Raw genomic sequence first — 14002 nt, 5'->3', positions numbered from 1 at the left:
CCTCTTTTCCTTTTGCCCTACTTCATCTCTTATCTCTCCTGACTCTTTTTCTACAGACTGTAGAGAACTGTGTTTGCATCCTGAGGAACCTGTCGTACCGCTTAGCTGCTGAGACATCCCATGGCCAACAGGGGGGCCTGGAGGAGCTGGACAGCCTGCTCTGCGATGCTAACGGACGTGACGGTGAGAGCTCGGGCTGCTGGGGCAAAAAGAAGAAGAAAAAGAAGGGGGCTGATCAGGTAAGACCAGAAAGGATGAACAGATGGAAATACACTGTATAGTGATAGAAAAGGCAAAGGTTGTCAGATTTAAACCGCTGAAACTACTTCAGCTCTCCTTTAATTCTACAAACAATGTTGGAGAAACAGTGTTTGGATATAAGGTGAATGCAAAGGCCATAGAAAATATCCTAATCAGCATAATACTCAAAACATGAATGACACCCCTCTGCCAGATTTTTCCTTAGGTGTTTACTTTAATCTGTCCCCATCTGGAAAGAAGCATCAGGGTGCAGAAAGTTCCAGTAGATAGCTTTCATTTTTGCTGGTCTGCAGTGTGAGTGCTTGAGGCAGCCTTGCTGTCAACAGGGACATGTGCGGTAAATAATGGAGAACAGGGATGGAAACTCCAGATCACAGACTATTCTGTGAGCAGAGTCAGGGAAAGCTGACTTCTTTCAATTGCAATAGCTCAGAAACCAATTTTGTAGTTTGAATCTGGTTAATTTTCATTCACTTATGTTACATTAGGGGTGAAGCTCTACCCCTACTTTGTCAGCTGGCCTGTAAAGCATGGTGGGGGTGAGGTTGCGAGGGTATTATAACTGCATGGGGGTCAGAATCAAACAAAAACACAGCCCGCACTCGCATCCCTCAGATCCAAACCAGCTTAATTTAAGTAATGTTTGTGACCAAACCTGAACCCCAGACTCACATTAGGTTTTAGTTTTTCCACATTGGGCCATTGTACAAGTCTGCAGTTTCATTTAGCAGACGCTCTTGTCCAAAGGGTCGTACAACACAAGCAAGAATTTAGACGGAAAAGGAAACCTTAGTTAGTGTGACAAAGTTCTACGAGTTATTTGGCTGCAGGTGCTGCCTTTAAGTGCAAGAAGAAAAGCCTTTTTTGTAAAATAATGTAGCCATAGCTAACCAAATGTAGAATCACTGCAGCAACCAACCTTCAACAAAAGTCAGTGATTAGTGTTGAATTTATACTAAGAGCTGGGTCTGAGACCTTCTGATTCATTCTGCAAAAGCATTCAACTAATGCAGCAGCATTACTGAGTATTACTGTGGCTCTTTTACTCATTCAAATGAGTGTTGTGTACTTCATTGAAATTTGACACAAATGGACATTGTACATTTACACAGACCAAGACACAGCATTAGAGAATGTTGACCTACTCTTATGATATGTAAAAATAGCCATTCAAATTATCTCCCTAATCCTAACCCTAATCTGGAAACAATCACAATCAGTAGTTTTCATCTCTTCTCTGGTTTGGATTGAGTTCCAGAGCTCAATTATGTAATTTTTTTTCTGTTGTTAAGTCATTTTCTTCTCATTTGAAAATGAGGAGATGAGGAGGTATGCATGAAGCAGATTAACGTTGAAACAGAGTATTAAATGTAATGGCTGCAATTTAATATGGATCATTGATGTCTTCATGAAATGGTAGTAACATGTTTTGGTCAAAATAGCCAATAAATCAAGCACAGCAGCATTGTTTCCAGGCTCTCATAGCTCCTCTGTTCAAAATGGTCAGATTTAGTGGGCATGGCCTTCATATGTAAATGAGCCACAGCTGATACCGCCCCACTCTTCTGTGTCACTGAGAGCAGCATCACAAGCTCTGAGTGCACAATGTTTAGAAAACAGCGAAGCTCGTTTACCGTAACATTACAGGCTAAAACAACAGGCTAACCGCAGCTAAAGTTAGCATCCTGAAGCTAACACAGAGACAGGGGACACTGAGGAAAAGCTCTTACATCTGCTCCACAGCACACAGCATTTAAAATACTCACATTTCCAGGGTCCGAGGTTTGTTGGCAGATGGTTGGTAATGCTTCTGGATTCAGGACCAGTCTATTCTCTAGCCCTCTGTTGTACTGTCCAAAGTTGGAAAAGCAGTCAGCCGTGAAGTGACTAGCACACACATGCACAGTTCTATTGAGTGTAGCTGGCACATTTCCTTGATAAATGAGCTCTAGCCACTTAGTCTTGTCTTCTTCTGAGATGGGAAGCTTGTGCATGGAACTATGTGGCTGTTTACAGCCAAAAACAGCCACACTCCTCTCTCCAGCAGCAGGGAGAGGAGTGGGCGGGGAGGAGGTTCTGGGGTATCTGCTCCGGCGGACCAATCAGGTCAGACTTGCTCCTGGTTGGTCAAAAAAGGGAATCGCTGACGTCGGCAAATTTCCAAAATCCAAACAGCTCATTTTAGGTCAGGTTGTTACATTCACAAGCACTACTAAGAAGAGGATTTGTCATTAAATATCACATTTTGTGGGCTGGGAGGAAAGCCAAAGACCCACAAATTTCACCAAAAGAAGTGATTTTTGCATAATATGGGAAGTTTTAAATAAGTATTCACAAATGTGCAGTCAGGGCCACCAAGAGCAGTCTGTCTCAACAAGCCTGATAGAAAGAGGGGAGGAGCCACTCACAATGAGACAGAATAAGCAGCGGGGAAATGATGAAGGAAAGAAACCAGACGTAGAAAGAGTAAGAGAGAGACTGCATGAGGGAGGGAGACACAAGCAGTTAGACTGTAACTTTGTCTCCTTAATCATTTATTAGAGAGTCAGACAGCAAGGCTAGAGAGCAGCAAGGGAGCCTGAACTAGACCTTAACACTTCTAATGGACTTCTGGAAGCACACAGACACATGCACAGACTTTTGTTTCTGGAAGTATTACATTTTTCTCTAACTTCTTGAAGCGAGAAACACAAGTAAGAAGACATTTTGAATGCAAAGTCAGGAAAAGATGGTATCTCTCAGTATTAAAGTTCCACCATCGTTGAACATATCTGTCTGGGTGGAAACTTTGCCCATAAGAGGCTGTTGTATGTGTGTAATTTATTTTGTGTAATTAACAACCATGAAGATAAAAGATTCAATCATACACACAATCTCCCACGAAGTGACACCATACTCGTGATGTGGTGCTGGTTGGGGCATGAAATGAGAAGACTGAAATACATTACCTCATTTATATAGCATAGATTCTTTTATTAGTTTAGTTTATGCTTTGTATCAACTGTGCTCCAAAACAATTTAGACAAGATTAATAATGCAAGAGTACAGAATGACAGCAGCCAGCAGTATGAGAGGGTTCATATTCATGAGAATTTGGATCATTAAATGAAGGTTATGCATCAACATTTTTTCTATAGGAAAACTCCACTGGTGCCAACAGAGAGTACTCTTCTTTAAAAGAGCCGATGCCTCTTGTGGTGCTTTGAAACACTTCAAACATAAGAGCCCCCTGATTATGCGAGCAGAGAATCTATGTAAAGACAGAAACATGGACACACACACACACAGGAGCTTACAAACATGCCACAATACCTCTCTCAAGACACACGCTAGCCCGGTTTACCTTGAGACACGGGAGGAGGGAAAGCAGCAGTGCAAAACCGAGAAGGTCGATAGGGAGGGGAAAAACTGGGAGCTGGAGAGAGAAGGATGGAAATAGAATAAGAGAAAAGAGGGAGAGGGAGGCAAGGCATAAAGCAGGAGGGAAATCAGCAGAGAGCTGGAGAGGACGAATCAACAGGAGAGAAAGAATTAATGACAAGCTGGAGTGACGTGCGTAGAGAGAAACAGAAATAAAAGGGGAGTGAAGCAAAGAGAGATAGATGTGGGTTCATGCTTACATTAAAGAGGTGTGGGCATGTCACTCAACAAAGAGGTTCAAACATCAAGGGACTCTGTTGTAATGGAGGAGAGGAGGAGGGTGGAGTTAAAGAGAAGTGCTGCGCAGCTTTGGCTTTATATCTCAAAGCAAATGTAGGAGTAAAATATGCACTCATAGTCTCCCTCCTCACAGGCTCCTCTCCTCTTCTCTGCCCTTGTCTACCTTCCCCTTCCATCTCAATTCTCTCCAACACACCAGCATGACAGGGAGTGATTTACTCAGTGTCTCTTTTCCTTTTAATGGGTCAGGGAGTACTCATCCACAGATGTCTTCCTTTCATGAATATTGCAGGTGTGGAATCTGCTCAATTGCCAAAAGCAAATGGGTAGAGAAGTTAAATGAAAGAAGCCTGTTCTCTTTTTTTTAAAAAAATTGATGCTTCGGGGCCTCAAGTGTTATTTAACATCCCTTTAAAGTTTTGTTCAAGCTAGTTTAACTCTTCACTCTGTGTCAGTGGTATACTCCAGGACCTCGTGACATCACTGCTGGCCGTGGTCAGAGATTTAAAGAATCTACTTAATGTGAATGTCAACGTCTCATGAATGAATCACATAGGGCTTGAGCTAGAAAATACCTTTTTGTCTCTTTTCTTCTCAGTGGGACGGCGTTGGCCCTTTTCCAGACACGACAGAGCCTCCCAAAGGTGTTCAGATGTTGTGGCACCCCACCATCGTCAAGCCCTACCTCACCCTGCTGTCTGAATGCTCCAACCCCGACACACTTGAGGGAGCAGCTGGAGCTCTGCAGAACCTGGCTGCAGGCAGCTGGAAGGTAGATGCCATGTTTAAAATGTTTTATAATCTTTAAGTCATCCGAATTTGAAGCCTGTTTTTTGTCAAATGGATCAAACACAAACCACATTCAGCGTGTGGTCTTTTATATGTTTGACTTTGATGCAATTTGGTGTTTCCAGCAGAATGAGAGGGGAGCTTGCTAAGGTTTCCTCCACTTATTTTTTCACACATACCACTTTACACACATGCACATATACACTTTGGCGTGTCCTGCCCCTCCTCCCTTTTCTTCATGAGTCTGATCTTTTGACAGTGTTTGTCAGCAGCACATTTTACAAAGACATCAAAATGCTACAACTAGCTTTTTGAGTCATTTCACACACAAAAAATTAACCGAACACAATACATAAGGCATAATGACATAGCTCACAGCAATACAACCGTGATCTCCTGCAGCATGTCTACCACTTTAGGTAGTTAGATCACAGTAATCATAAATAATGTTACTGAGATTTGAAAAGGAAAAACACATTAAAATGTGTCTGCTTTTCTTTGCTTGGGCAGTCCAGATTATTTTGGCAGCCTTTCCTGTTGTGTGGATAACACTGGAGTTGTAGCTCGGGTTGCCCTCACATCTATTGTACAACAGTTTCAAGCAGAGCATTGAAAATGCTCTACCAACTTTAAATGTCAAGGTGAAGTGAAATGTATTTTATTCTTCATCAGTATAATAAAATGGGATTTATCATCAGCTCCTTGCTCAGAAGTGTTCTGAAGGCAGAGACATACAATGATCCACAAAAGGATTGTGCAACTTTTGGACCAACTAAAGCTTTTCTTGTTCCCCTCACCTGAATTGTTGCCTTTGCTGAGTGGAGACTGTGTTTCATGTCATGAATCATCTACAGGAAACAATAGTAAAGACTTTCTCACTCCATCCAGTTCACTGTAGCCTTTGTGGATTGTAATAAACTCTGTAAATCAGACCTTGATCCGATGCACAATTCTTGGTGCTATTAGCAGTTGCTTTCTATTCTGTGTGGGTGAATCCCCCCACTGTGTTTACACACTACTGATCAGATTGACTTCTATTAAATTGAATTCTAAAAAATGACTTGGGTTGGTGTACACACTGTAGTGTCTGTGTGCCTGTATCTGTACAAAAATGTTGTGCAAGTTTTGTCCTTTTGAGAAACTCTTAAAGCCTGTTTCAAAACTGCTCTACAGAAAGACGATACTTGTGAATGTGAACATTATGGAGGTTTTTCTGCCCTGCAGCTGTTTGGGATGATCCATTGACACAAAAATACTGGATTCACTTTAACAAGAAGCCTGGTGCAGGTTTTTTTTAGGTCTGCTGAGAAACTGTTGGCCTAAATCTGAATCCATTTAGTGTTGCTGAGTTAAAATTGTAGGGATGGCAGTTTTTCGTTGAAATGGCAACAAGAGGTTAATAGCCAGAGGGGTAATAAGATTTGAGGAGCCTGAGTAAACAAACAGTTTTTATAAATCCTGAACATCTGCTTAAAGTTCAGTGTTTATTAAAATTTAAAGGCTGATTTTGTTAAAGAGGCTGTGAAGAGTTGCTAAGTGATCTTGAAAACGTCTCCCTTCTAGATATATGCCTGATTGTAATTTTGCTTTAAAATGAGATTATTAGCGCCGATAAGGGTTATTTTCAAAATGCTACTTCTCAGCTTCCCAATCAGGTCAAGCAGGATAGGACTGATTTGCAGCATGTCAAAGTCTCTATGACAACACTATGCTAGCTGACAATGTTTAGAAGTGAGAAGAGAGATCTGCGTTTTCTCTGCTGAAAACGATACATTGGATTAAATTTGTAGTGATGGTGGACACAGGAGCTGAAGTGTCAGACAGAAAAAAGACTGAAGAGCAGAAGAAAGCTAAACAAGGGAGTGGTAGAGTACAAGCTGAAGGCTAAAATACAAGTTCAACTGTTTGAGATAATATCCACTGCAACCCACATGCAGCAGTTATTCTGCAGTGGTCTGTTCGAACTTGAGAGTCTATCAGTAAAATGAAGAGTGAGATTACTTTACCTCTGCTTGGTAGATGACTGGCAGATAAATACCTTACCTCATTGCCTTGTCTTAAAGGAAATTCTTTTTCCATCTGATCTTAATTTATTTCCAAAACAAACACATGCCTTGTTCAAGTCGCATCTTCACGACAGTGTGCATGAAACTCCAGGCCAGAAGGTGGCGCTGCAGTCCAATCTAAACAGATCCTCCTCATAGCACGTTCAATGTCACAGTGCAGAAGATAAATGAATCAAAGACAAATTAGGTTGGTTCAGCGTTTTATTGGCTCACAACACCATCCTGCAGAAACGAAACCATTTCAAACTAAACGTGTTTTTCTGTTTTATATAGTGTTTAGTAGCGTTCAGTGGTAGTGCAATAACTGTAATAACATAAAGGCTCTGAGTTTGAACACACCAGGGAGAAAAGCCAGGGCTCAAGAGCAGCAGACTGATGGTAGCAGCTAGATGGTAATTGTGTGTGAGTCATGCGATTATGTAGTAAGTGCAGAGGGGAAGCTTTAGCTGTGGGAAAAAGTGGCAGACATTACCAGAGAATGATACTGGATTCATAAAAACTGCATTAGAAATCAATTTGTCGATGGCATTTTTGGAATGTTGATGGAGATGAGCAGTTTTACAATGTTTAGTAAAATTGTTACATTTCTTTTTCTGTGACTTAAAACAGGAGAACGTGACCAACAGGAAAACACAGTTTGGTTAAAATTATTAAAGTTGCAAAAAGAAAAGAAAGAGGATGCTGCAGAGAGATGAGGGGAATGGGAAATGATGGGAGCAGGTGGATACCAGGAAATCAAACTTTCTATTTTGGGACCCTGATACACGTGTGTGTCTGTGTGTGAGGATGTTGTTACATTTCCCCCTTCTTCACTTTGAGCTGCCAACTGTTTGTGATGATAGAAGCTGTTGTGCCTACACTCTATACACTCTACGAGTTTGTATCTAAGTAAAACAATGCAGTGATAACACCGTGGCATACAAGAAGTAAATCATTTCTCTGATTTAAACCTTAGGCTTCACACTCGTTAAATATCACTTCTTGAACGCTTTGAGCACATCCCCAGTCCTCAATAGTTAACCCAAAAGGTGGCACCACTCAATCTGTTTGGGGTCGAGTGGTCCGTTAAAACATACCTTGATAGTTATTGAGGGAGGATGAGTGGTCTCTAAGCTCACAACTCCTCTCTCAGGTTCGTATCACTCTTCTAGTTTTGTGAGTCAGTATAAAGCCTTGGCCACTTTCATACTGCCCCTGAATATAACATCTTCCTCTCAATCCTTCCCTTGGTGGTTTGCTTGTCTCTTTATTTTTCTTCTTTCAGTCCCTGGTCTCGCTTTTGTTTGAAAAGAGATAAAAAATTACGCATTGAAAAAATCACAAGTAAGGAATGAAATTCATGGACAAAAACTTCTGTGGTGACGTTGAAAAATATTCATGGCATCAGCAAGTTCACTGGAAAAACAGGGAGATGATTATACTTGAAGGCACTGTGTGGAGTTTGTGTGTTTATTGTGACCCCTTTGGACAAAGAGTGTTTTTCAAGGGTAAAGATAACAAATTGTGAGATGTAAAGTAACAATAGCAAATCTTTGGGAACTTTGATTGACCATTGGTTGGCTTACAAAAAGTGACCAGACATCCAGGTTTCACATCACGATCACCACTCCAGCATCGTGATGTGTGCTGTACTGTCCACACAAAGGTCGGAACATCTTGAATATTCATCAAGCCTGGCTCACAGTACAGGATTTTAAAAACCTTAAAAGACTCTAAAATTGGGTTGTATCACACAAACATAAGGAGAATCTGCACTAGTTATCTTCTCTTCAATCTTAAACACATTCACTCTGCAAGATTTGAAAATAATGACCAGCACACATGACAGGATTCAATCAAGAAAAAAGCAAACTTAAAACTTACCTTTTTAGTCTGGCCTTTAACTGAGTTTTTTTTTTTTTTACTTTTACTTATTTATCTAATTATGTTTGGATCTTCGTCTTTTAAAGTCCCAAATTTTAGTTCAATATATATTTATCGTATTTTTTGTGTCTTAACCTAATTTTTTTTCTTTTTATTTACTGCACTGTTACTTTCAGCTTTTTAATTTTTATTTCCTGAAGTTTTAGTTCTACATTGTTTCTTTTTTACTGCTTTAATCTTGTAATACTTAATCTTATTTGTTTCTTTTAGCTTGGTTGTTTTATTTTCTTACTGTGAGTTTAACATTGTACTTTACCTTCAGTGTTTCCTCATGAAGGTCTCCTCAACTGTGTTCACCTCGTGCACTAGGGGTGTGGGTTGGTGGGTTAGAGGTGGAGGGTTTTACACCGATGAGTGCTTTTTTTTGTTTGTTTGTTTGTTTTTTCTTATTGTTGTTTGTTGTTGTTGTTGTTGTTGTTTGCTTTGTTTTCTTTTGTTTTGATTTGTCAAGCACTTTGTGTTTCCACCATGAGAAGTGCTCTATAAATAAAGTTTGACTGATTGATTGATTGAAGATTATCTGACTAGATGGAGCAACGAAGCACATGATTCTACGTCATCACACAGGGGAGCAAACGTAAAAAAAAGCTTAAAAATGGGACTAGTGTGGTGCTGCTGGCTGTAGCCAGTATTTGCAGTAAGTAAAGGAAAAAGAAGACTTACTCTGCTGGCTGAAGAAGTGGCTGGGACGATACGTATGGAAATTTGTGGTCTTGGCATAGGTTGACAAGAATGTAGTCCATCTCCACTTTGCTCCTTCATGGTCACTGTTTTCATTTCTGATAACTTCTGGACATTTCTCGTCCATAGTAGGCAACTCACTGGGATTGGCTATTGTCATCTCCAGTTTAAAAAAATATCAAACACATTTGAAATCATTGGGGCAGCTTTGGTGAGTCTGTGACACCAGGTTTCCCCACTGATTGTTAGGGGAGCCAAATTGGTGTCAGATCTGTCCAAGAATCCCATAGTATGATCCAGGCTTAACTCTCTCCTTCAACATGTACCTGCTTCCTGCGTTAGTTGTTCAAAACTTATCTTAGTGTTGAGTTTTGAATTTCAGGAATACAGTAGATACAACTTCTTTGTGTGAAGTGAGTGAAAATACATTACTGTATATGTAGAAATATTATTTTGTATTGAGAAAAAGTCTAAGTTTATGCTGTACTGAGCGTTATGACCTTGTAACTGAGCAGGTTTGACACATAATACAGTATTCTGTTCACTTTCTCAGAATTCACAGTGGAACCATGAGAAAAAGCTGGCACTGTTAATCTTTAGGAGGAGGTTTTTGTCATTTTATCTGCACTTATATTATGTGACCCATGCTGTTTTGACATGATTCCACTACTGGATGGCTCTCATCCCAGTATCTCATTTAGATTGCAATCAGCACAGTTATAATTAATGTAATCCAAAACTATTACAGTTTATTAAATTGGCATCTCCTTTCATCTCCAAGCTTATCAGTTTGCTCAAACTATTAAAAACCTCTAAAATCTTTCTTCCTCTGCTTCATAGCGTGCTTTAGTGTTTTTTACACCAAATTTTACAATCTTTCCACGTCATCTTTTTCCTCTGGAATTTATTTTGCACTACATAATGTTTCAGCCTTATTTTTATTTCAAGTGCGGAGTGTTCATTTCTCTTCCTGTTTCCTTCCTGTCAGTGGTCGGTGTACATTCGAGCTGCTGTGCGTAAGGAGAAAGGCCTTCCCATCCTGGTGGAGTTACTGAGGATAGACAACGACAAGGTGGTGTGTGCCGTGGCGACAGCTCTCAGAAATATGGCCCTCGACATCAGAAACAAGGAACTGATTGGTGAGTACAGATTGGCACACTCCAAAGAAAACATGTTAGGTGAAAAAACTAAGAAGTCCTTCAAAATTGGACTCCTTCACTGTTATTCCTGGCTTAAGTCTGTGTTGTTTGTTTGTGAAGAGCAACCTGAAGCCTGATTTAATGGGCTCATTTAGAATATGTGAGTCAAGAGTGTGTTAAAGTGATGTAACACAGGAGTAAAGAGCTTGTAGCTACTTGCACCAATTACAAGTAATTTAATGCTAATTCAGTCTGTAGTTACCCCTGCCTTTCAGCATTTATATTCTAGGATGGCTTCATCTGTTTGGAGCTTTGAAGCTGCTGTATGATTGAGATATATTACATTATGGTATGGACTGACAGTTAATTGTTCATCCTAAACCATGAGTCAAAATAGTAGTTGAAGCTGTGATTTTTTTTTAATTCAGTTTCTTTGTTTATTGGAAACATTGTTATAAAAATCAATTGATAAAATTGGGCCAAGGGTTGAGAAAATGATCTAATATGAAGGAAATATATTGCGGATGGAAAGATTTTTAAGTATCTACAAGAGAAAGTGAAAGTAGCAGAGAGAAAGCGTAGCAGAGGATCTAATCAAAGGCTTACACTGGGCTTTGAAATGCACACTGTGGTAATGAGTGAGCCTCAGTCGGACTAACAGACTGGCAGCATCACCACATCTTGGGATGACACGATATCACAAGTTTCTGATGCACTGAGACACTTTTTGTACATGTGTGAAGTGAACTCTTTCTCTGCAGCTGTACGTGTGTAAACACTCTTTGGGCATCTACTGCTTTGATTGAAAGTTTGTGTGTGTACAGTATGTGACATCACTTCTCTGTATGTCTGGTATCTCTGATTACCTCAGCTTCCTGGTGGGTTCAGTGGTTTCTATAGCAACCGTGCTACCCTCAGTGTCAGGCCGCTCTGGGTTTCACAAAGCTTTGTAAGGACAGTGCTTTGTGTAGACTGTAAGAGTGCTGGCGGCAAAGCGTAGCATGCTCATGATGGTCAGGATGGTCAGAGCAGCAGTCCTCACACAAATTTCCATCATTTGTCTTCTGATAGTGCAGACATCCCTACACGATGGCTTTTTCTGCTGCTCCTAGCTTTACATTGTCTTATAATTAAGCAGTACCTGATGAAGAAATACAAAATTAAAGATCATTAGACTTGCTCTCTGGTGATGCAACAGTTGATCAGTGAAATATGAGTTTGATGTGCATGTTACCCACAGATTGATGCAAAATTATCATCATTAACTGCCTCTTAACCCCCATGCAGAGCTGCACAAAAAGAGAAGAGACAGAGTGTTGCATGTCAAGCTGAAGTGTGATTAGTGAAAGGGTTCACTGGGCGGTGAAGTTAGTGTGTGGTTGGATATATGACAGGCATCACTTGTGGAGTCTTGAAGAAGTTTAATTCTAAACATGATGTGATTGCAGTGTGAAAGTGTCACATGTGTCATAGTGTGTGTGTGTGCTGTGGTAAAACGTAAAGTTGTTTTCATGACTTTTTAAATTTCCTGATTTCTCACGTGTCTGCTACCCTTTGCTATAATATTTAATATGTTGGACAGATGAACTTGGCCTCCCTCTTCTTGTTGCACAGCTTTCCATTCACTAAGTGAGTTGTTAAGTGTTGATATTCTACTATGTATTAGCTCTACATCAGATAGTGTTGTGATTTTTTGTGATAGATTTTACGCTAACATTAGCTACTCACTGGTGAAACAGGCAAAGTAAAGGTGCAAAGAAATGCACAAAAAAAATCTGAGCATATGGTATGGGTTAAAGATTTCCAGAGAGGATGAATAAAAGTCTCTCTGAACTACAGTGTGCTGAAATGTGCTTTACTACGAGCAATCAGCTAGTCATAACCCGTGATCTCAACATCAGAGCCATCATACAGCATACACCATAACGCTCCACCCCAGACAACACCACTCCTCATTCTTCACTCTGCTGCCATCTGGTCATAGATACAGATCCCTTACCTGAAAACAAGCTTTGGCAGGAGTATTGGCCTGTCTGCCTTTGCACTACTCAACAAAACACTCTTCTAGCTGTTGGATTTGTGTGTACATATGCTGGTATGTGGAGGGTTGTTGTAGTTTAGCATTTTCCTTTAGTTTTATTTTTTGAAAATGCTTGTTCCAGTTTAACTTTATTAATGTCAGTTGTAGTTTAAGTCTGTTTTGTTATTATGTTCATTAAGTTGTTATTGTTGTGTTTTTGTTTGGAATAGTTGTCAAAAGCAAAATTTAAAAAAATGTTAGAAAAAGCATTTTGAGATAAAAATTTAAAACGTACCATTTTCAAAGATGTGTTCAACGAGGAGAGATGAGCAACCATCCTCATAAAACGAGAAAGCTCTGCCTCCATTAGGGAAGGGGGTCACTCTCCCTTACCTTACCATTAATGCTTACCATTTTATTTGTAGAAGCATGCCTGCTTGTGCACATGTGGCAACTGGTGTTAAATGGGCAAAAAAAACAAAATATTTAATATCCACACAAAAATATTGATTCATGTATGAGATACATTGACAAAGATTACAACTAAAGACATTTTCGCTTACTTTTGTAAAGTCCCATTACATATTTTAGCTGGTTATCAATCTTTTGTAAAGCCTCATTTTCATTTTAGTTCATTTACGAAAATGCTTTTCCTGCCTTTTTTTTTTTCATTGGTTTAGATATTGCATTTGTATGTGTTCTTTGTATGTATTCTGTCCCCTAAGTTCGTAAAGGTCTGAACTTTGTGACAGGTAGCTAAACAGATGTGACGGATCTTGAAAGGTTGAAATCAAGACTCAGACGATGAAGTAAAGTTGAGGCTTTTTACTTGTGTGTCGTTGTCGTACAGATTTCCTCACAAGGTTATTCCACACACGATCTGTGAAAGTGAAAGAAATATAAAATACAAAAAATATTCACAATGCAAAAAAAAAAAAACATAAACTAGTAGTTTCTTACTGAGATGAACATAGAACATAGCTGCACACATTGCAAAAGGTTTTAAAGCAAAATCCCTTAAATTTCTCCTGTCAAAACTTAAAGTCAAAATATACCTCTATATATGTACGGATATATCAAAACAGTTAACTGAACTTACAAACAAAGCTTTCCTGCGGGGCAACACAGCTGGATGCAGTGGATTGTGACAATGTGTTCTCCTGTGCCTGATCTCAAATGAAAACTGAGCTACAGACAAGTCATGTGACATGTCTCAACCAATTAGAAGAGAGCAAATCAAGCTGCACCTCCCTTCATGAACAAAGTCCATAACGGTATGTAACATTTCTAGCTCCAAATTTCCTCGTAAAAGGACAAGTAAGTTTTATCTTTAGACTCAAAGCAACACATTCAAAACTTTCTTTACTGTTAAAAACCAGGAAACAGTTGGAGGTTATACCATTTCTCACTGTATAGCTAAGCATGGAAAACAAACTAAGGAGACTTTTCTATCAAATGTCAAC

At 39.7% G+C, this 14002-nt stretch overlaps 1 protein-coding gene across 3 annotated transcripts in view; it reads left to right on the top strand.

Moving 5' to 3' along the window:
* Positions 1 to 14002, top strand: part of ctnnd2a (catenin (cadherin-associated protein), delta 2a) — a 338809-nt gene that overhangs the window by 275056 nt on the left and 49751 nt on the right. For all 3 annotated transcript variants that reach the window (XM_074693201.1, XM_074693199.1, XM_074693200.1), the window contains 3 exons: positions 57 to 239; positions 4520 to 4693; positions 10369 to 10519. In XM_074693201.1, the coding sequence (XP_074549302.1) occupies positions 57 to 239; positions 4520 to 4693; positions 10369 to 10519 (508 nt within the window). The remainder of the gene's footprint in view (positions 1 to 56; positions 240 to 4519; positions 4694 to 10368; positions 10520 to 14002) is intronic.

This window comes from Halichoeres trimaculatus, unplaced genomic scaffold (genome assembly GCF_033239565.1).
Source record: "Halichoeres trimaculatus isolate MK-OKI-2021-1 unplaced genomic scaffold, fHalTri1.1 fHalTri1_scaffold_18, whole genome shotgun sequence".
Taxonomy (NCBI): domain Eukaryota; kingdom Metazoa; phylum Chordata; class Actinopteri; order Labriformes; family Labridae; genus Halichoeres; species Halichoeres trimaculatus.
The sequence above is the reverse complement of the archived record's forward strand: the minus strand, read 5'-3'. Positions and strand labels throughout refer to the sequence as shown.